The 24,617-nt window shown below is 36.7% G+C and overlaps 1 protein-coding gene across 2 annotated transcripts in view; it reads right to left on the bottom strand.

The window, feature by feature from the left end:
• tpst1 (tyrosylprotein sulfotransferase 1) overlaps positions 1–24,617 on the bottom strand; it is a 50,630-nt gene that overhangs the window by 563 nt on the left and 25,450 nt on the right. The window contains exons 3-6 of one of the 2 annotated variants that reach the window (XM_079387114.1): positions 13,513–13,711; positions 1,565–1,615; positions 670–735; positions 1–63 (exon numbers count right to left, since the gene is read on the bottom strand). The exon at positions 1–63 is cut by the window's left edge and continues 563 nt beyond it. In XM_079387114.1, coding sequence (XP_079243240.1) covers positions 700–735; positions 1,565–1,615; positions 13,513–13,711 — 286 coding nt within the window. In that variant the 3' untranslated portion in view covers positions 1–63; positions 670–699. The remainder of the gene's footprint in view (positions 64–669; positions 736–1,564; positions 1,616–13,512; positions 13,712–24,617) is intronic. The other variant, XM_079387115.1, reaches the window with a different exon arrangement.

The following is a 24,617-nucleotide window of genomic DNA, read 5'->3' as shown; positions in this document are numbered from 1 at the left end:
TCCCAGCATAGCGGGGGTGACGCAAGTCCATCATGGTCCCACAACATCTGCTTCTACTCAGCCCTGAAACACAGCAAGAGCACAGCAGCTCCGTCACCTCACCTCTACTGACGTGACAGAATGCCAGCAAATATCACGATGCTTTCACAACACATACTAATCATTCTCAGAAAACACTGACGTCAGTGTCTGTCAGGACTTCAAATTCACAGAATACGCTCATATCCTTTGACAGGTTTGACTACATATAAAATGAAAAAGTATTATTAGTATTATTAAACTATAAAAATAATTGTATTTTAAAATGTTTAGCTTTTTTTATTTGCATTAACATACTTCCATACTCTTTTATATTATAATATTTCAGTATGCTATATAGGAAGTTAAAAATACAGATAACAAAATGTTATTATTATTATTATTATTATTATTATTATTACTACTACTACTACTACTGTTATCATTATTAATAATAATGATGATGATGATGATGATGATGATGATGATGATAATATCATCATCATCATCATTAATACATTAATAACAGTGCCCTCCAAAAGTATTGGAACAGTAAAATAAAATTGCTCTGTTGGCTGTGGAGTCAAGACATTTGCAAATATGATTAAAAGATGAATGAGACAAAGCTATAGAATGTCACATTTTACTCACTTCTACTGATAAAGCTCAGGTCTTCTCCTCCTAACTTGGGTTTGGCTTTTCTGGGGACTTCTGAAGCTGTGATGAGAGAAACATCTGTTACACATGTGTGGACACAGTACAGTACAGCCTAGAGCAATGCATGAATCAACACTTTTCACTGTATTTCTATTGTTGTGATGTTAGCTTTTATTTCTTCTTGAGATCTCTGATGAGAGTGCATGCGAGTTGTTCATGTTCATATAGTGATTCATTAGTCATAGATTTTTAATCACAGCAACTCTAACCCTCATAAACTTCTTGACACCCTATGGACTAGTGGTTTTCAATTTTTTTGGAAAACAAATATGATCTTGCAAGCCACCCCTTTCCTAAACGATTAAGGTGGCAAAACATGTTTTTTGCTATTTGTCATTTTCACTGTACTCAAAACATAATTAAAATATTAATTGAAAAATATTACGTTCATATTCAGTTACCTACCATGATTTATTTATTTGATTATAAAATCTGTTATTTTTTAACTCATATTTGATTAATCAAAGATATACTAGAAAATCAGCCCAAAACATTCCCATTATCTGTCCAAGAGAGGGCAGTACAGGACTTCTTTTCTAGTCAGCAGACCAGCCTATGACTACGAAAGAGCGTTTGAAATGAGGCCACAGATCTACAGCTAATGTGATCAGAAACCCAAAATATGAAAACATGAGATCAGAGGAGCACAGGACACCGCATTAACCAGCGTTATGATCAGAAATTACATGAAGAGCAAAGAATCAGAGTGAGTGGAAGCAGATGGGAATTAAATGACCACTGTTCCGTTTACAGAAAAAAAGGAATTACAAAATCAGTCTAAAAAAGCAATTTATGAAGAGCTTAAGGACAGGCAGAATATCTACCATACCTGTGTTTGTTCTTTAAGAAAATCAGGTAGCTGAAATTCACCCTTAAAGACCTGGAAAAACAGAGAGCCGGTTTTAGACTCACACTGTGCGCAAACACAGGAACTACAGTCTTTCCACACAAATCACAGCTCATTCATTACAGTTCAAGCTCAAATTCTTCCCTTTTCTGTTTTTATTGCTCCACCTGAAGCTATTCTAATCTCTGAAAACATCCTTCTAAACAGCATCGATACAAACGGTTTTATATGCCTCCAGAAAGCAGTGATGGCCAAATGAAAAGTCTCACATTGAACTGAAAACAGAGTCCTCTTATGTGAACCGCTCTCTCGCACTGCTAGGAGGATATTGTGTGTCAATTCCCAGGGTGTCTAACTTCACAAAATTCACAAGCTCTATCCAGGGACGAAAGAAAGAGTGAAAGACTGAGAATAAAAAGAGAGCTGGACTGAATGCTGGTATGAAAAGCAGCCAGTACGTCTGTTCCAGAGAGAATGACAATCTCCAATTAAAACTCCTCCAGCTGATCTCATTTCCTGGCTTTCTAAGCTTAGAAATTTGCGAATGAGGAGCTCATGTAACTTTTTGGGGTACGTTTGCGTGCCATAGGAAAGAAGCGTTGACCTGATGAGAAGCCAGACAACTTGGGAGATTGAGCCACTATTTCAAAACCCTTTCCTCTGTGACCGGTCTCTAGACTGTGAGGAACCTGAAGCTTGAGCTCTTTATCCACTACTGCTGGGGCTGTCAGTCACTGGAGAGCCATGAAGGTGTTTTTCTTATAAACAACTCCATTCATTTGTGCAACTTATTCGAGAATAAATAAACTCTTATGAACCAGTTCTTTTCAGTGAATCAAAAACATTCAACACGACTAAGGTAATCTGATTCATGATCATCTGACTCTTACAAACCAATTCTTTTAAGGTGAATAAAAAATAAACAGTACAAACAGTACTGAACAGTACAGTAATAAACAGTCTGATTCATGAATAAATTACTTTTATAACCAGTTCTTTTCAGTGAATAAAAAAAAAAAAAAAATGTGTAGTCTGATTAATGATTACATGTCTCTTACAAACCAGATCTTTTTAGTGAAAAAAAAAACAGTCCAACTTGCAGTCAAAAAAAAAAAAAAAAAAAAAGTATCCGGTTCCATTTTATTGCTCTCCATCTTTAACATAACTACGACTCTTATGTAAATGCCCTCAAAAGCATAATCAGGGTCAAGAGAATCTGAAACAGCCTATACAATTTTAAATGGCTCAATACACATGATTAAATACAACTAGTTGATTTGAAAAAATATGTATTTTTTCTGAGGGTGTTTGGGTTTCTTTTGTAAAGGGGAACTGAGTGAATTTGGCTCACTCTCCCCATCTCAGCCAGTTCAACCGTGGGATATAGCGGTTACGCAAGACTTCAGACCCAATTACCGAGAGGAGTCTCCGGGCCGCTGGTTAAAGAGAGCTGGTATTACTGGTGGGTCAAGAGATGGGGGTTCAGCCAGTGGGTGTAGAAGGAAGCGAGTTCGTTTGGGGTTAGTTTGAGTCGAGTTGGCTAGCCAAGCTTGCGGTTCAGAACCTGAGGGGAGTTCATTTGCGATGAGAAAGGCGTGAATGTTTCCCATTTTGTAATAATCCGTCACTCGTCCAAGACTGTTAGCCACACTAAATCTTGTGAATGTTACACTGGCTAATGGTCATATCACCATGGCTAAAGAACAAACAATGGTTAGGAGAAAGACACGTTTCGGCTGACCAAATATTGTTCATTCGTTTTGTTTGAACGAAGAACAAATTAATGAGTAGGATCTGTAGAACTCCCCCCAAAAATATATATTTGATCTTATCCCGCTGCCAAATACTCTGACAAGCAGGTCTGTATTTGCTGCAATGACGTATCTGTGACATTCTCGATGTTGGAAATAACAGCAGTGACACACAAAGTCAGACAACCAAGACCTCATATGACATTTGTTTGGCTCGCTACTGCTGTGAAGTGAATTTTTCAGTGCTGATGTAATAGGACACACTTATTCTTCCAAAAGTTGCAAGTATAGAGGATAAACTGACAAAACCTGCGGGTAACTGAGGGCGTGTGTGAATGAGTCCTTCATACTGGTATAGTTCTTCAGATCCTTACAGATCTGGAGCTCCAGGGAGGCAGCAGTGGAAAAACTGACTGTGCAGCCCAGCGGGACCATTCTCTGCTGGAATGTTTACATTCAGCCCTCCTGTAGCTATCAGCATGGGCTGCTCACTGAAAAGTAGGTTTGACTTCTATAAATACACGGAGCAAGAAAATTAATCATCCAAATGATGTAATAATTGGCAAATATAAAAAGGAAAAAAAAAAATTAAGAAAAACTCCTGCTGGAAAACAAAAAAACTTGTGTTGTTTCAAGTTGCATGTGTCTTTGGGTAAAATTTATTTTTTTTTTTTTTTTTTTTTTTTTTAAAGAAGCCATAAAAGCAGTCCATATGATTTGTTCACTATATTACAACCCTTCTGAATCATTTTGATAGCTTTATGCTTGGAACAGAGTGCAGTATGCCTAACATATTTTTGTGTTCCACAGAATTAAGTTCAAGGTATAACACTGTTCAAAATGACGTGATCAGCAAGAATGTGTTTTATTATTTTTGAAAAAATTCATACTTTTACACGGCAAAGATGCATTACATTGTGTGTAATGTGACAGTAATGCTATTTATAATGTTACAAGGATTTCTATTTCAAATAAACGCTGTTTATTTGAACTTTCTATGCATCAAATAATCTGGACAAAATGGTTGTTTTGTGATGTTTTCTATATGATAATAAATGTTTCTTAAAAACAAATCAACATCTTAAAATGATTTCTGAAGGATCATGTGACACTGAAGACTGGAGTAACGACTGCTGGAAATTCAGTTTTGCATCACAGGAATAAATGACATTTTAATATATATTATCATAGGAAACAATACTTGTAAATTGTAATATTATTTAACAATTTTACTGTTTTTACTTTACTTTTGATCAAATAAATGTAGCCTTGGTGAGCATAAGAGACTACTTTTTTTAAAGTTTCTTCTACTTTTATATAAATTGCATTCCCTTTGTTGTCATCTAAAGCTCACTTAAAGCTAATGTTTAACAACACGATGAAAGAGCCAGGGTTTATTCGTTTCACCAGAAGATTGTCATTTTGATTAAAAATTACAAATTCAATTTAAATTCAAAACATTTTATTACTTATTTAGAGACAATAGCACAGATCTCTAATATCAGTTATTGTCTTTAACATGAAAATAATTATCAGCTTCAGGGTCCGAAATTCTCTTCTGAAATTTTTGCACGTTAAAAAATAAATACAACCTCACGTGTCAAATCACGTTTACATACGGTCTCCGAAATTTTCTAAAAAATTGGGATCTGGTTCGATCTTCTGCATTTTTGCATCCTTAGCAAGCATTTTGATAGGACGAATATGAAAAAAAAAAAAAGCAAAAAAATTTCAAACTCAGTGTGCAAGCATCTTTACAACAAACTAAATTAACAGCCCTAAAGTCAACAAACACCAAATCACTCTGCTAGCTTATAGTTTAATTTAAGGATCAGCACCAACAGAGGTGGAAATAGCAAAGGAAATTGTCTTTCCTTTCCCCCTTATGTACAGACATGTATAAAGAGCTTATAGTGTAATGGCTCAGACACAGTAGGGTGGTCTAGTTAATCTCTAATGGTAGCTCAGACTGCTGTCAGCAATGAGAGGTGGCGAGCAGACAGGGATGTTGACAGATCTGTGCAGCTGACTGAGTCTCATCCGCGGGTAGAGGAAGCGCCGGCCCTGATCTCCCAGCAGCACATCCAGAATCACCTGCTGTAGCCTCTGACGAGAGACGCAGCAGAGCGAGGAAGAAACCGCAGAAGAGCTGGTGCTCACTGTTCCATATCACAGAAATAGCAAAAGCTATTCATCAAAGATGAATTCAACTGCGGTAGGACAGTCATACACCAACAGCTCCTCTAATGCAGGACGACACTGCTGACTCAATGTGTTAATACACACATCAGACGCAGAGGGGTTTACCCCCGTACCGTGACTCATGACTCTTTCACAACTTCTCTTATCTTGGGCAGATCTAGACACGCAGGAAAGGGTCATTTAACACTATTACACACTAAATTCAAAACTTATATTTGCTTACATATTAAACTTTAGAGTACAACACCCACACAATTTGTGCTATGAATCTCAATGATAACCAATGTTGTTATCATTAACTAAAACTATTAAAAATCATTTCAGTATTATAACAAAAAACAGCTGAAATAAAAAAAATCTAAATATTAGATTAAAAACTTAAACATTTATTTCTGTTAAGTTTTAAGTTAGTTTTAGCTTAAGTACTAAAATGACTTATCTAAAAAAAAAAAAAAAAGTATATTTTCAAATAAATTAAAGCTAAATAGAAATCTTAAAACAGACTAATAAAAATTAGAACATAAAAATACTAGCGCTGCCACACGATTAATCGCATCCAAAAAAGGTTGTTTATTTATTTAATAATAATAGAATATGAACATAAAAATATATGTAAATATTTTACAAATTTATACTGTATGTGTGTATTTACATAGATATACACAGTACACAAATATATTATGTAAACAATTTTTTTTATTTTGGAAGTGATTACTGATCGTCTGACAGCACTAAAAATTACTAAAATAAACTCAAATTAAAATGAAACCGAAAAACAGTTGTAATTGTTAGTTGAAGTTATTTAAATAAACACTATAATTGTATATAAATAATACTGAAATGCCTTAAGACATGGCTTTCCGGGGAGCATACACATTTTCGGTGTATGATTTTAAAAAAATATACAAAAATTGTAATTGATAGATAAGTCAATAGTTATTTTTATGTTATGGCCTATAAATTTGAATAATGATAGATTTATATGACAAAAAGTGAATTTAGTAATTACAACATTATAATGTACAGTATGAGAAATGGATGTTTGCTAAAGATTATATTTAACAGTGTTAAATAAGGAAAGCAACTGCTGGCGACATGCTTTGGGCAAGAATCACATATTTTCTTCAGAAAAACTTGTTATATATAAAGTGTTACACAATTTTAAATCAAACTTTTCATTCGCATGACCTCCTTTTCTGGTAAACAAACTTCCAAATTATTCTGGCCTCCAATACAGTTAAACACCACCATTTCTACATAATGCCACTAGCAGCACTGTTGAGACCGACTTATTGATCTTAATAACAATTTCCTAACATGAATCATAACGAAGCTGCAAAGTCACTTAATAGGCATCGATTGTGGCTTTGGACTGGATTCAGAATGTACTAATTCACAGGAGACCGATGACAGACAATTAAAGGGTGGAAAAGCAAGACTGTCGCTTACTCTCTGCATCCTGCAATGTATAGAAGCTTTTGTGAAGAGCAACAATATGGGCCGGGAAGAGTCAATCTGTTGTTGAAAAACACAAACTCACAGATGTCTTGATACGATAATGTCACTATATACATCTGTCCTCATGTTACCGCTGTCCTACATAGTTTAGGTGGATCATATTGAATCTGCCAGAACAAACCAGATGGAAGCAAGATAAGCAAAGGTCACCAACAAAGCATTTTTTAAAGCCTTTACAGCTAAGACAATACATGAAATGGCTATAGAAGCAGTTGACAAAGTCAAAGTTTTTTGTCCTTTAGTCCATGATTATTAGCATTGGAGCCATTTATGGAGTCTTTAACAGCTGTTCTTGTTTACTCTTGGCATGACCACACAGTTCAAGATTACTGTGACCTGGTAAAAATGTCAACCGGACCAAAATTCACAGGCTTCAGTAGAGTTTCAAAATACAAAAGTGTTCCTTGTACCTTGCATGCATTGAATTACACTAATCTGCTTATTTTTCACTAAACTGTAAGACAATGGACATTTGATAGTGCTACCTTCATTATGCCAAATTAGTCTGGAGTGCTCAGATCAATATTACCATCTAGTAAAGCCTCATTACTTAATTGTAGAAATGGTGAATTACTGCCACAAGAAATTAGGTCCAAGTTTAATTACCACAAAACACAGGCATTTAAAAGTACAATGACAATGGGTTACACTGCTCTTCAACTTGTTGTTTTATGGCAGAAATGGGTTCTGTCATCATTTTCTCACCCTTATGCTGTTGTCTGCAGAAATCACAAAAGACAATATTTTGGAGAATGTTTTTTTTTTGGGGGGGGGGGGGGGGGGCATTAAAATGAACCTCATTGAATTCCAGTGATACCTTGGACCTCATTGACTTTCATTTTACAGACAAAAACAGTTGAAACTTCATTTGAAATATCTTTTATATAAAGCCACACAAGTTTTAATTTTGGGTAATCTGTTTCTTTAAAGACTCAATGATGTGACTTAAGAAGAACGTTTAATATTTTTTTAAATAGTTTTCAAAATATTACATTAAATGCTCATTATTTATGAGTAGAATCACATTTTAGATGCCCTCAAAGCTAACAGACAGACTAAAAGCCACAACTCTCATTTTGATTTAATCGGGTCTTAAAGGGATAGTTCACCCAAAAATGAAAATTTTGTCTTTAATTTCTCACCCTCATGTCGTTCCAAACCCGTAAGACCTTTGTTCATTTTCAGAACACATTTTCATTTGCATCCCTTTAACAAGACAGTTAGCCTGTCTCAGGTATTTGATATTGTAACTGATGCAATATTGAGTAATCTTTGAAGTTAATGCAACACAAATACTTGGTTTGCCTCGAATCAGTCTCAAAACAGAGGACAAAACCATGCATGTTAAATGGCAATGCAGCTGCAAAAGTCATCAAATATTACCAGACCTCAGCTGTCACCCTGAGTTCATGAGGCCTCTTCTACAGACCTGCACCATGACTCTGCAACATAGCAGCTTTTTCTCTGATGAGCTGGAGTCTTGCAATTCACCTCTGTTTCCAAGGAAACCTCGCTATTGAGAGGCTTGCGACTTCAAAGCCATTTCCACAGCTATTCAGATACTGTACAGAAATGGCAGGGAGACTTGCATTCAAAGCGTATTATAAAAAGCCACAACGGCCTGCTTACAGCAAGGACATCATGTGAAAGAGATGAATCAAAAACACAGACGGTCGCTGTGGAAAAACGAAGTATTCAAGTAATGTACAAGCCTAAACGCTCCTCTCACATTGAGGGTTCTCTCATTTTGAAACACTCCAGGCAGTTGATTTATATGCAAATGTTTGCAGTAGGAAGAGCATTTTGATAATTTTGTAGTCGATTGCTCTAACACTTACAATGAGCGATCAATTTCTGTACATTTAACTAACCCTATTTATCTAAACACCACTTTTTTTAGCATTTCACATGTTCGAGGTGATACATGGTGAGCCTGTTGTGTATGATTGCTGATAGCGATCTGACAAGCGATGGAATTTCTTGTGCACTTCTCACTTTTGTTCCACATAAGCAGATCCTCATCCGGTGGGATGCACTACTGTAACAAGAAGCAAATATACCAATACGAATCACAACAGTGCCACACTTGGATGCTCCTGTAAGAATAAACCATCACCTCTCATCAGCTCAAAGTTGTATCCATAATGTCACCAACTGCATTCAGTCGTTCCCGTGAGATTTGGGTGAGAGATTCAATGTGAAAGAATGTCATCGTTACCTATGGCAGAAAAATCAATTTGCGAGTAATCCGAGTGGTGTTTTCACTAGTCAACTAGATTTTTCAAAACGAGTTACTCATTTGTAATCCACGTTTTAATGACATGACAGTCGTTTCTTGTGTGGATCTAATAATTGATTTAAAAATAAATGTTAAATGCAATTTAAAATGCCATTTTAATTTTTAAGATCAGTTTGGTTGTAAAACGATGGTGGCGACTCCCTAAAATTTTAAAGTTATGCATTAATTAATGATGTTTGTAAAACGTTTTACATTGAAATATACACTTCTGTTCAAAAGATTTTTTTAAATAAATTCATATATGTATGTCATGTATGTCTGTATTTATGTAGCACCGTGGTCCTGCGAGACATGACATTTCGTTCCACTGTATGTCCCCACATGTAGCGGAATGACAATAAAGCTCAACTTGGACTTGAACTTGGACTTGAAGGACACAATAAATTGATCAAAAGTGACATTAAAAGACATTTATAAATGTCTTATAAATGTTGTTCTTTAACTTCGTTGAACTTTACTACCGATCAAAGAATATATATGCATCAGTTTCCACAAAAATATGAATCAGTTTTCAAGAATGATAATTAAGAAATGAAATCAGCATATTATAATAATATCTGAAGGCTCATTCAACACTGGCAAAACTGCTTTCTTTAGCAGCCATTACTCCAGTCTTCACTGTAAAAATAAATGACGAATTTTAAATATTAAAATAGAAAACGTTTTAAATTGTAAAATATTTAACTGTTTTTAGAGTCGCTAAATTAAAACCTTTCTTGAAAACTATGTAAAAGTTTTTCCAAACCATACAATGGCGCATGTACTGAATTCACACGGCGCATGTACTGAAACTACATTTTTAAAAGATTTTCCTTTTCTTCATCATGGAAGCTCTTATTTGTCATTGACTCACATGCTTGGTCTGCATCAATTTCAGCAATCCAAGGCCTGAAAATGCAAGAGGAGCAAATTAAAGGCCTATACTGACCTATTGTGACAGCACTGCAATACTTAAAGCACAGTGAAACCTGTCTGCATCGCACACCTTGTGAGCAGATCTTAGATCTTCGCTGTTGTGTGTGTGTCATACTTCATGTTGAAGGAGGGAGGGGGGAGGCTTAACGACTGATCCATGCAGCTGTGTTTGATCCAGGGGAAATACACATTAATACACAGCAGATGTGCGTCTCCCTATGTCTCTCTCTCTCTCACACACAGCCTTGAGTCAAAAAGATCTGGCTGTTGAAGGAAAAGGACTACAACAATAGCTTTTCAAAAGAATGCTGAATTAAATCCGGACTGCTGCGCAAACCTGGCCAAAATATGCAGTAACACAAACAAATGCAAGAAAGATGAAATACAATACAGTTACAAACAAACAACACACTCCTGTGCCTAGTTTTAAAAGCTCCCTCCTCCATTTTTGGAACAAAACATCAAACATTCATGCTTTGTCCAACTTGCAGAATTTTCTAGTTGAATAATTATTCTTTTCAAACAAAACGGGGCTTTGAAGATTGCAGGGTTTCGGTGAGAAGAACGACATGAGTTTGTGTCAACAATGAAACATATGAAACTGCCAGAGATTCGCGGCAATTGAATCGCTGAGAGTGATATGTCCAAAAAAAGCAGCAATTGCTCAACTAAAAGGAATCTTCTGTGTGTGGGAAAGAGGGAACAACTGTCAATAGTTTAAGGTTGACAAACGCTTCAGACTGTCATAGCAGACATAGAGTGTTAGTTCATAGAGGGACAGTTCCCCGAAAACTCACTCTCATGTTGTTCCAAAGCTGTATGACTTTCTTCCGTGAAACTCAAAAGAAGATATTTTGAAGAATGTTTTGACCTTATAATGAAAAACAACATTGGATCCCACTGATTTTCAATTAGGGCTGGGCAATAAAAAAAAAAAAAAACTTATTTTTTTTCATATCAATCAATAATTATCGGTAAACACTATCAGTTTAGGGTTGGGTTTGGTGTAGGGCATATTTCCAACATGATAGAGCACTAATTTCTAGCGACGGTCCCTGGATATTTGAATTCTGAACCGCCGCCATACATACCTGAAGCAACGTAATAAAACCGTGCCAGGGTTTACGTATTGAACTCGTGTTTCAGCGCCACCCAGTGGACATTTTCTTTTTAAAACGTGCAATAAGGTACGTAAAAAAACGGTCTCGCTAAAAAGTGCCCCCAGGTACGTTTATGCCATGAGACCAGGTTGGGAAAAACATTTAAATATCATCTATGTTTCACAGAAGAAAGAAAGTCATGACATTTTCATTTCTGGATGAACTATTACTATAAAAAAGACTTTTGAATTGGATTTCGAGACGTTCTGACCACAAATACGTTCCCATAACGGAGAAAAGGGCAACCGGGATGAAGTTGTGGCCAGAAAACATTGCGCAGCCGTGTCAATGCCACTGATAGTTTTCCAAGGATAGGAATCTGAGACGCCTTTTCCCCTCAAACTCTCTGAGCCGGACTGGCACATTGATATAGCACGACAGGGGCCTCTTCCCGACCTTAGAGGAAAAAATGCCCCACTTTTCACCGTGACTATGGTTCGCTGCTCAAGTAGCATAAAAATGCTTTCCACCACAGTCAGCACTCCATCAAGTCATGCAATTTTCCAAAGTTCTGTTATGTTTCAACATGGAAAAACACTAATAGAGTGAAGCTTTATATCAGGCCTTTCATAGTGAATGACAAGACCACCTAGTCCACCTTGAGCGGCACAGCATCCATTATTAAGTAAGGAACGGGGACACTTCTACAACCAGAAATGTTTTTCTGTAACTCACAGCACCTCAAAACCTGTCTGCTTGAGGAACACGAAGAGCCTGGAGCCATTTTGATCAATCTTAAAGGCTCTTACGGGGTTTTAAACGCATTTTACATTCTTTTTTCTCTGTGAGAGAGCATGGTGTAATACTGCTGATGTAAGAACGGAGCCTAAATTCTCTTTATTAAAATGAGACTTCTAGTCTGAACAAGATGAAAGGGACATCATACTAATATTTCTGTCATGTGATTATCATTTTGCGCTATCGATGATAAAGTGAGCAAGCAGCTACCACTTCTCTTGAACTATCATCATAGACTGAATTAGCATCCAAATTGTCTTGATCTTTAGCTCAGTAAACAAGGGAGAGAAAGGAATTACACAAAGAATTGAGATTAATAGGAAATAAATGGTTGGTCAATTGACAAGCTCGGCTCGTAATAGAATGTACATTTATTAAGGTTTGACAGCCGTAAGCTGGGTCTATATCCACCAGTGAACCACGAATCATTAGCAATCAATAACTTCAGAGAAATGATGGAGATATGGATTCAATAGAGTGTCAATCAATGTTTGGTCCTTTATAAAGAACACCCACTTCATCTAAATAATGTGGGACTCCATGTACTAAAAATTACTGAAATTTAATTGTATTATCCTTCATTAAGGAGAACTTTCTTATTTGAGATGGGTGATGTGAGATTTCTAGTGTCTACCTAGGAGTAGATATTTAATAATAATAATAATAATATTGTAAAAATGTATAATATAATTTTAAAAGATTTTTTCAAAAGACACACACACACAAAAATATTTGATATTATTTTTAATATTATTTTTATGGACCAACAATCCATAAATAATACACAGTAATTTTTCTATTTTTATATACCTATATCAATGAATGTCAACAAATACAGTATATTGTCAATATTTGTTATATTGCATAGTCCTGTCCACAGTCTCAATCTAATCAACTGAAACCTAAAAACAGCAGGTCTTTCGATTAGCATTGCTTCAAATCTAAGAGAGACACAAGAGAACCTATTGGAGCTATAATAGCTCGCTCACGGATTCTCTGATCTGCATAACTGTCCTGCGCTAATTCCAGAGGTACAACTCACACCCAAGTACCCGCTTCACACATGGAGCAGCTCGCCCCTTCAGAATGTGTGGAATGTAAATGGCTTTTAATACTAGGATTAAAAAGTAAAACGCACAAAAGCTAAGCGACACCAAATCCTCTGATCCCAGTCTCATAACATACAGCCTAGCTTGAGGAACTTTTATATCCTACATAACGTGGCTGTGTGTCCGATATACATCTGACCTAATAATATCAGGGAGATGATTTACTAGCGGATCGAGGAAAATGAGGTAGAGGTGCTTTAATGCACAAATGAATAAGATGTTTAGTGCAAATGCTCACTCTTCTAGTGTTATCCAGGACGAGAGGGTCGGGCCGGCCGTAGTTAGGAGGACTGGCGTGGGGATCATAGCCGAGCCGGGACAGCATGGGGGCGATGACTGGCATGTCCCGCAGCACATCTGGAGGGATCTTACCCACCCACTTGGATAAGGCCTCCACGTTGACAGGCTTGATCACCTGGTCTGTAGATCTCTCTACCCTGTGGAGTAAAAGAAATGTGTCAGTGGAGCAGGAACATGTGCACAGGTGCTTTATAGTCTTGCCGCTGTGGACTAATTGGATCAAGCAATGCAATTAAAAGAAAGCTCTAGGCTGTGTATGATGCTTTAAAAGAACGGCATTTCATTCTCTCCAAGATCATCACCTAAATGCATCACATTTCATATTCCACACTATCCTTGCATTTGATGAGGTACAAATGCAGGGTTCGTACAGAAACTGCAAAATGAAATTCCAGGACTTTCAAGGACTTTAAGCACTACTTTTTTGATTTTCAAGGACTAAAATCAAAGATCACAATATCGTTATAATCTTTCAAATTCTAATAAATAAATGAATAAAACAAAATTGTACAAATAACATGCAGCACATGCAAACCATGCAACGGCTGTTGTGACTTTAAAATTTGAAAAGGATACTACGGCAAAGTTTTAAATTTCCTCAAAGTGATTTTTGCTTCCTCAAGGTGATTTACGAGCTATATCACGTTCATGGACACTAGGGGTGTGACAATACATTTAGCTCATGAGATAATATTTGTTAGATACTTAGTTCACTAGAACGAGACAAGATTTTAATTTTTTTTTACTTATCTAGAGCCGTAACTAATATTTATTTAGGTAATCAAGTAATCTACTCATTTTGACAAGTGAGCAATCAAAAGTGATAAGCAGGCTTTAGTATGACTACATTTATATATTAAGCTAGTGATGAGACAATAATAATTGGTTTGAATAAAGTATCAAAAACCAAGTAATCACATGGTTTTAATGAGCAACACTGTTAAAATACATAAAGTAATATGCCTATACTACATAATAGGAGCATAACCAACTTAACTACATTAAGTATTATAAGTTTATAACAAATACCTACAGAGGGCGCCGGTGGCCTGATGATGTTTCACTTTACAGGGTGATTCAATGACGTTTAAATCCATATAATTATAATATTTGGTCAACATGCAAACTCAGAGCGGGTTTGAACTTATTTTGAAATCGCGATGTACAACAAATCGCATATAGAAATAAGTTGATGTATTCTCCTGTGCTGGCATGGGTTTCTAAAATATTTACTTTATAAATCTAGTGATATAACGCGCACTGTTTCCCCAGATGAACAAACTCATGCAAAGGAAGAGTTTGTGGACCGAGCTGCTGAGATGGAGACGTGCTTCACGCTTGTAAAAATGATAACAGTACAACACAAAGCGCGTCAGAATTTATACGCGTTCGAATGAAACCCAAATAAACAGCACATGCAATAAAAGACCGAACAATATAATGCAAGCACCAAAGGTTTTACACAAACTCAACTTTATACTGATATTGCGAGACCGCTTTTAACCTCAAGGAGTAATATCGCGAGAACGCGTGCGGGCAGGGCAGCCAGGTGAAGTGCTCTGTATTTAGACGCGCGTTAATTTAGCCAGAAAAGATTGTTTTTGTCGAAAACTAAAATGAACACTAATTTCATATACTGCCTTTTAAACATTCAAGTACTTTTCAAGTACCTTTTCATAAATGTGGCGGTTTTCCAGGACTTAAATTTCAAAAAGTCAAATTCAAGTACTTCAAGCACCTTGTACAAACCTTGCAAATGACATTGATGGATGTTTCTTGATTTGCTAGTCTAGATGTATAAATTTCAGCACAACCTGGCAGACTTTCAATGGCATTATGCTGACAAATGAACTTACTGGTTTTATTGAACTCTAATAAATTATTATAGTCTAGTTTTTACTGCTTACTGCTGCTAAATACGCTGCTTCCATCACTTCATAAAAACGTGTGTGGATTCAAATTTGCAGAGATATTAAATATGAATCAGGCATTATGTCACACCCTAGGTAAATTATTCATATGTCTGAAATTAAATATTTACAAAGCCATGGAAAAACCAGTACATGTCAGGTTTTTGTTTAGAGAGAACACATAGGAGTGGCTTACTAGGAGAGTTTAGTTTACTCACTGACATTTGCATATAGGGATGAACCTTTTTTCCAAGAAAATTGGAAAATCTACTGGACGCCCATCATTGTTCTCTTATGACAGCAGATGGGAACAGCAAATATTAGGTCAATCCCACAAAGCCTGTCAAGATAATAATATCCTTGAAAATCAGGATAAATAAATTGTTTTGCATTGATATTATTTTCTTGACAATTTGGCACATTATCTCACCATCTCATTATTATAGTATGTTAAGATAATTCAGTAGTAATTTTTTTTATTAAAAAGTACTGTTTTTAGCAGAGATGCAAATAAATTGCAAAGTTATGAATTGCAAACAAAATAAAATGAATTTGACAAAAATAGTTCATAAAATTATTAACAAAAATAATCGTCAATTATATATTATTCATTATAAATATTACACACACACGTTTGCAAACACTAAACAAATACTTTTTTTTTTTTTAACAGCAGTATTCCTTTTACATAGTAGCAGTTAAAATATGTCTTGTAAATTTCAACTTATAACATTAATGTAATCAAATTAAATATAAAACCAAAGCTATTTGCCACTGCCAGGGGATTAACGTTTTTAATAAAAAAAAATGTATAGTTTGTTATAGAATAACAAGTTATGCACAGTCCAGAGCCTCGATCATAACAGTATAACAGGCACCTTCCGACTCAGGGCACTATCGTGGGACCCAATGCAACAGAGTGCAGCGCGGGACAACACTTGATGGCCGGGTACGGGCAGGTAGAACAGGGGCGTCGGACAGGGGGTAATAGTGGAACAGAGTAACATGGGCCCTTGGTGAGGGGGGGTCATTGGTTGAGATGTGTGATGACACCCATCCCAAGCCAGTACTGATCAACATTCCATCCCTCCTGTGGCCCATGGTTTGTCTGTATGTGTATTCAGAGCCAGTGAGCAACGGACTTTCATAATAATAAAAAAACTGCGTTAATGGGCAATAGAATAATTGTAGGCGTTAATCAATTAATGCATTAATGTGATAACGTGTTAACTTGCCCAGCCCTTTATATATTATATATATATATATATATATAAAAACTTTGAATGGATCTGCCTCTTGTTTGGACTGAGATGACTGCAGTTGGAGACGGATGGAGTCATTGAGGCCATATCCCCCCTGTTTTTATTATTTCTTCCCTCATAGAGAAGACTGGCTCCAGATGGGAAACAGATTACTACACTCAATCCCGATCTGTAGCCAAGACACTGGGGAATGTCAGCTCTACTGCCGCCCCACATCAGAGTGCTGTGTGGATCCAGTGCAAAACACCCTGAGGTGCTTATAATCCCCAAATACAGCAAATAATGACACAACAACCAGTGGTAAGACTCATGCTGGCACGTTTAGGATTGTGTTTGTGTGTGCATGTGTAAAACCAAGTGAACAACCCAGCAGTCTGCTTGACAAACTGCCTCGTCATGCCTTCTCAAACATCCATTACAGAGCTGTGAAAAGTGATGGGAAGGCCAATCCTTTCTCTCCTTCAGACAGTTTGTTTTAATGAACAAGTTTCACCAGTTAGTTTACGTAATCACACAATTACATCACGTATACACAATGCTAGAATTAAAGGGATAGTTCACCCAAAAATTTTAATTCTGTCATCATTTAGAATCATGTTGTTCTAAACATATAAGACCTTTGTTTATCTTCGGGACATAAATTATGATATTTTAGATTAAATACGAGAGCTTTCTGACCCTGCATAGACAGCAACGCCCGCAAGTTTCATGCTCAAGGCCCAGAAAGGCAGTAAGGACATTGTTACAATAGTCCATGTGACAGTGTTTCAACTGTAATGTTATAAAGCTTTTTTTTTTTACAAAAATAATGCCTTTATTCAACCATTTCTTCTCTTCTGCACCAGACTTTGACACGTGTTCACAAGAATAACATTACACAGGATCAGAAAGCTCTCGGATTTTATCAAAAATATCTTAATTTGTGTCCTGAAGATGAACGAAGGTCTTACAGGATTGGAAAGACATGAGGGTGAGTGATTAATGTCAGAATTTTAATTTTTTGATGAACTATCCCTTCAAAGCACCTAATAATGATGTGAAATGTGAATGTTTTACATATCTAAAGTATATAAAGTAAACTAGTTCTAATCATCTCACATTTTCCCATAAACCATGAGTTACCATAACATGCATTACAAACCTCATTCAAGTCAACTGCTTGGTTCACACATGCTCATATCAATAGCTCATCAATTTCAGACATGTCTGAGTCCAAACTGCTTCCGGTGACTCAAGAACTGCTGAAACCATTAACCGACTCTTGACTTGAGAGAGAACCACATTTAGTATACTACAGTTGACATGAGAACTACCTCATAAATCACCTTTTGAAAGTAACTGGCGCTTCAAATAACAATTAAATTGATTGTCGATTAAATTGTTTCACCACTAGGTAGCGACAAGTGACTTAAAAAGTGTATTTGTCATTGAATCAGTCATTCAAGAGATTTGTTCAAAAACGCTGATTCATACAGTAATGAAGTTAGGTTATGAGAGAGTCATTGAATCATTCAAACCATTTTTTCATCATTTTAACATTAACAATTGGTTTATTAAATATATAAAGTATATATTAAAATGTCTAATTCATTCAAAATAATTAAAAGCGTTTAAATATTCTGCAGCAATTCATATTTTGCCGCACATTGTTTTGTTTACAATCATGGAAGAGTCGTAACTGTCAGGCATGTCTAAAAGGGAGTTCAGATTGAATAACTTTTAGATGTATGCTAACTCGAGCCAAACTATTTCAAACGGTTCAGTCTGATTTAATGAAACTGTTCATCCAGTTCACAAAAAAAAAAAGAATGATTCGTTTGTGAACTGGACATTATTAGATGTAACTGGAGACAGTCATGTGCTGCCATATGCTCTTAAGGTCTAATACTTTGAGGGGTGTATTTGGCAATCTAAAAATGTTAACTTGAGGAACATCTAGTCCTTGTCTCCTCTTATTCCTGGAATGTAGGAACACAGCGGTCTATGAGTTATTGAATTCACCTTCCCATCGCAACCTCCCCGACCTCAGCCTTAGTGTTAGAGACCTGCCTTTCTCCCCAGGCACCACAAAGTCCATTTCTACTGGCAAGCCGCTCCGCTGTACATTTCATTGTTCAAGTCCCTGGCCGACGCAGTCCTTCACTTCTCTAATCCATTTACATTGGAATTGCACTTCGGCTGCAACGTGATTAATAGATTTACTGTTTCCCAAGACAGAGAGGACTGTTTTCTTTCTTTGCTGCAGTTATTTTCCTCGGTGGAAAACTCAAATCATTCATTGAAAAACAGAAAAAGCAAGCACACGTAAGCGCGGACAGGAGGAAAAGCCATTTCTGACAGCCTGTCAGTGGATGCGTCATGCCATTCTCTAGAAAATAACATCCTCTGTTCAGCAGTTGCTATGGCCAACACATGCCAAACACGCAGTCTGCCTGCGCTGACGCTAATCGGTATGAATCTCTTTATGACACATAGCCGACACCCTTTGAGGTGAGATTTGCATCTGTAAGCTTTGTAAAAGCACAAATACTGTATGAAAGAAAACAGCAGGGATGTGTTGCTGCAGTAGCCAGAGAACAAGGATGCAGATGAGCTGTTTGATTTAAAGGGGTCATATGATGTGATTTCAAGTTTTCCTTTGTCTTTGGAGCGTTACTATCTGTTCGTGCATATATAAGATCCGTAAAGGGAAGTCGTGGCCTAATGGTTAGAGAGTCGGACTCGTAACCTAAAGGTTGCAAGTTCGAGTCTCAGGTCCGGCAGGAATTGTGGGGGGGGGCTGCTCCCCGGATGCCACAGCATAAATGGCTCCACATGTCTATGTCACTGTGTGGGAAGATACACACGGTAACACTGCCCAAATGTTTACACAAAGAAAGAGGACGTAACTTATTCTCGCTGTAGTATTGTTGCTGCCACCGCCATGTCGTGGAGACGCTGTGTTTCCAAATATGGTAAGGGGCATAACATTTCCGTCACCCGCTTGAGGTATTCAGCCAATCACAACACACTGGATAGCTGGCCAATCAGAGCACACAGCGCTTTTCAGAACGATGAGCTTCAGAAAGGCAGGGCAGAGAGGACCAATAATATAGGGTATGTGGAAAACAATGTGTTTTTTGAACCTTAAACCTGTAAACACATTGAATTACACCAAATACATAAAATACTGTTATTCTTAGCATCGTCATATGACCCCTTTAACCAGAACTGGTTATCCTAATATACCATATTTCACATTTTATCAATTAATTTCATGATATGTTGATTAATCACATTATGCATTTAGCAGATGCTTTTATCCCAAGCAGCTTACAACAGAGGAACATAAGCAATTTGTCACAGAGCCAATAATATGCAAACAAACATACGCATATTAGCTGGGAAAAAAATAATTTAAAGCTGACAAAAATATGATTTGCATATAGGCATTTCAAGCCTTAATTGATTCCTAATAAGGAATATTAATAATGATGTACATATGTTAAAGTTCTGGCTAATACTGATATTATGGCCAACAATATTTATTATTTATTAACTTTAGATAATCATTTGAGCATTAGATGACAGGAAATATTTCTATTTATTTATTTATCCATCCATCCACCCATCCCCCAGCATATTTTATACAAATCATTAAATAAATTGTATATGCATGAACAATTAAATAAATTTTTAAAAATTGTATCATCTAATAACCAACATGGTACCAACATATCATGCTTCCCCTTGATATTAAAGAACTTTTACATTAGGGTCTGGGAACTAGATTAAATGCAGTAATTTTTTAACTTAATTCTTTAAAAATAAGTTAATCATAACCTATTAAATAAGATGCATTGAAAAAAAACAAATTAAAAACAAGTTTAAAAGTTTCTTTTTGTCACTTATTACAGAGCAAAGTGTAAAAAGGAATTGTAAAATGTGTAAAAAGAAAAGTAAATGATGGGAATAGAAGAGGAACAGGATGGAAGCTGGGTTCAATCTCGTGTCGCCCACACGTGTAGGAGCACATGTGCCAGCCGCTAGACCACGTCTCCACCGAACGACACATTTAAATCATGAAAAACTTACTTACATTTCCCAGAGAAGGTGTGTATCTTCAGTGTGTTCACCACCCACGGCCCATATGTACAGTAACCGCTCCAACAGCAACACAAATCACCATGCTGTCTATAAGCGGCCGGATTAGAGAGATGAAAGAGATCCTTTAACTCCGCTACTGCTACATCCATTACTCCACAGCAGGAGCTATATGACAGCAGACGCTGCATATATCATAATACGATGACACGAAGGGTGGCGATCCACTAGATTTTTTTGCAGCACTCACTCAGAACAAACACACTGACCTTTTCTCGCCATATTGCGAGTACACAAACATACACATACGCGTTCGTAAGGTCATGCGGAGCTCCCTTCTGGAAGAGCAGCTTAATGGTCTCTGGCTGTTTGTCAATTATTCATGGAGGGCGCTAGAGCTTTTTAGCATGGCGGTGTAGTACTAAAGCCAAATAACAGAGCCCTGAGCTACATGAGCCGCTCGTACTAATGGCCATGTCTCTGCCACTAGTCGCTTAAATCATGCATTCAGAATTGATGTTTATGGGCAGGTCCATGTCTGGTGGCCCATACGTTGGTCAGAGAGGCTCATAGGTGGTGAGCCGCTGATCAATAGCAAAAAAACAAGCAGATAGAGACCCGGCGCTAACAAACCTAAGTGCAGAGAGCCGCTCCCCTTGCAGGTGTTGTGGGCCAAATTTAATGGACTTGTATTTGTACGTCCCCTCTGGGATAAAGGGCGGTTTCAGTGTTTATTACTAGCCATTAGGCCCCTCAAGGCCTCTCTCTGCCTAAAATCATATCAGTGCCTTCTCTGAAATGAGCTATGGTGGTTCAATTCCCCTCAAGGACTGCAGAACCATGAAAGCTTGAGCTGGCATGCTTTTTTCTAATGCCTGCAAGGAGAGCAAAGGCGCCATATTTGGCAGAGTCCTGCATGGGAGCTGCTCTGCTGGGCTGCAACATCACGCTTGAGAGGTGTTGTTGCATCTGAGTAATGAAATATTCATGCATGTGTGCACAATGCTAATTTATATGAGGCCTTTAGATCGAATGTTACACGACAGGTCTAACCCGCTTTATCATTGGGCCATTTAGGCTCAACTATAAAATAAAATAAAAAGGCCACTCTGAAGTGCCATTTCATTTAAAAAAAATATGAAAGTATATACCTGCTTATTGTAGTAACGATTGGCAGTAACGTTTGTACAGGACTTTAAGTTATATTCAGCAGTTTGGAAACAAAACACAACCGGTCTGAATATTGTATGTTTACCTTTATCCATTTATGTACTTAGTAAACAGTATAAACTATCTATAAAATATTAGAAAGAAATAAGTCAACATTCAAAGTCAATATTTGAATTAGTCAACATATATTTTAATAAATAGTAGTTGAAACCCAGTACTTACATTTAAAAGTGTAATATAGCATTTTCTCTCATAATAATCTATTTTAAGGGATAGTTCACCCTAAAATTTAAATTCTGTCATTGTTTACTCACCCTCAAGTTGTTCCAACACTGTGTGAGTTTCTTTCTTTATCTGAAGATATTTTGGAAGTCTATAAAAGTCAATGGCTATCGTTAACTTTCGGGTTACTTGTATTCTTCAAAATATATTGACAATATCAGAAGAAAAAAAAAAAAAAAAATTGTACACTCTTAGAACAACTTGAGGATGAGATGACATAATATTAATGTTTGGGTGAACTAACCATTAACATCTCACGTGAGGCAAACACTTAAAATTCTCTCCATTTCTTATAAATAAGGCACAGAGTCATACCTATGATAATAGTATGGAGCTTTTCTTTGAAACTTGACAGCCACAGTTACAATTATACTCAAAAAAAGTGTTGTGTCAAGGATAAAATAACTAAGCTGCATATGAACTTCAAAGAACAAGACAAAACATATGTCCATAATGCATCTGCAACATGCTGCATATAATGCCCCCTTTTAATGAGCATTGCATCTAATCAATGGAGACAGTGTGCTGAAGAATGCATGCGCTACTGTTTGGATACAAGAAGACAAGCTCCATCCATCCCTCTTCCATCTCTCTCCTGAGGGCTAGGTTAAGATCTCAGTCTCTCAAGCTCACGGTCACTGAGATGTGACAAACAGCAGTACTGCTCACTTAGCACTCATTAAGGATTTTCATGGATATCTAAAGCAGCCAGCCAACCCTTCACAGAGCCCAGTGAAGTACAGAAAAAGGGATCTTGTCACTAGAAGGGCTTAATTTAATTTAAGTTAATTTAACAGAGCCTGGGTTGGACTCACTAGAGCAGATACGAGAAGCACTCAAGTCTTGCCTCAGGACACATGGGATATGGGTGCAGAATAACAACAACAGTAAAATACCTGTTGAAGTCACCACAGACCCTCCTACAAGATTCTTCCTACAGCATCGTATAAACCACCAGAAATCCCCATTAAGCCTGGAAAGCCTGATCAGGCAACAGTAAGAGGCATTATGGATGTTGCAGTGGTAGTAGAGGCTGCCAGAAAGGAGAGCTGGGAAGCTGCGGCAAAGCCTGAATAAATACTCTATATCATGATACAAGTAATTTTATTTCACCATAACAATAATCACAATATAGTTATTTTTGCTCTAAATAAGGTCTTTATGATATCAAATTTTTTTATTCCATAGAAATTTCATAATTCTTGTCACCAGTGTCAATATTACAGAAAACTAATACTAGCCTAAATTTAAAAAAAAAATAAAAATAAAAAAAAAAGTTCACTGAAGAGAATTAAACAGTCATCGATTAAATTAGAATAAGAAATTAATTGCAAGCAACAGGACAAAAAAGCTACAGTAGAACAAAACAAAAAACAAATGCTATGCAAATGTATAAAAACGCTAAATATTCTTCACGGTGTAAATTCAATATTTTTCTCACCTTATTCAAATTATAAAAGTAATTTAGTCAAGAGCAGTGAGAGATTTTCTCTCTTTGGTTGTTTGATTAACATGAATGAGAGAGAGCAGGAATATTAGACTGCTGTCACTTTAAGAGCTGCCCGGATCCAATATACTGTTACATGTGTTTTCTTTCTCAACTGTTTGCTTTCACTTAAAGTCCCCATATCATCAAAAAAATTTGGGGTGTTAGTATCAATATGTTAGTCTTAAGGTTATCTATAAGCCAGTGTGCACCAAAACTGCCAAAATTCAATGATCATTTGATCATCAAAATTCAATGATTTTTGACGTCACCTCGTACTTCAGCTTCTCATCAAATCTTCTGACCAATCAAATGCTCTCTAGATTCCGAAGTGCCCTCCCCCTGCACTATAAATAGACACTGAACCTGCAGCTGAATTCAGTCACTTGTTCGAGTGTAGTATTTTCTGTACAGTGAATGGCATGTTGTGCACAATGTAGGCAATAGAGAACAATTCAGAGTGTAAATATGCTTTCGATTGGGGCAAATGAGGTCTGGTTTCGCGTTGTGTCACACAAACTGCAGCAGTGCGCACAGTCTGATCCAGACTTTGGCTCTAGTCCAGAGACACGATCGCAAGGAGCGGTTCATACGCGCGAGTCGGCATATATTAAACTCTTTTAAAACTACACAGCCTCAGCATGATTATGATCACTATTTGATTTTACTAAGGGTTTCATATTGAATCTAAACGATTAACGATGCCAGAACACTTTTTTTGGAAATAGGCTCATTTTACAACTCCAAGAGTTAAACAGTTGAGTTTTACCATTTTTGAATCCATTCAGTCGATCTCCGGGTCTGGCGGTAGCACTTTTAGCTTAGTTTAGCATAGATCATTGAATCGGAT

The sequence above is a fragment of the Barbus barbus genome (assembly GCF_936440315.1).
Source record: "Barbus barbus genome assembly, chromosome: 31".
Taxonomy (NCBI): Eukaryota; Metazoa; Chordata; class Actinopteri; order Cypriniformes; family Cyprinidae; genus Barbus; species Barbus barbus.
Note: the sequence above shows the minus strand (reverse complement) of the source record. Positions and strands in the feature narration are given on the sequence as shown.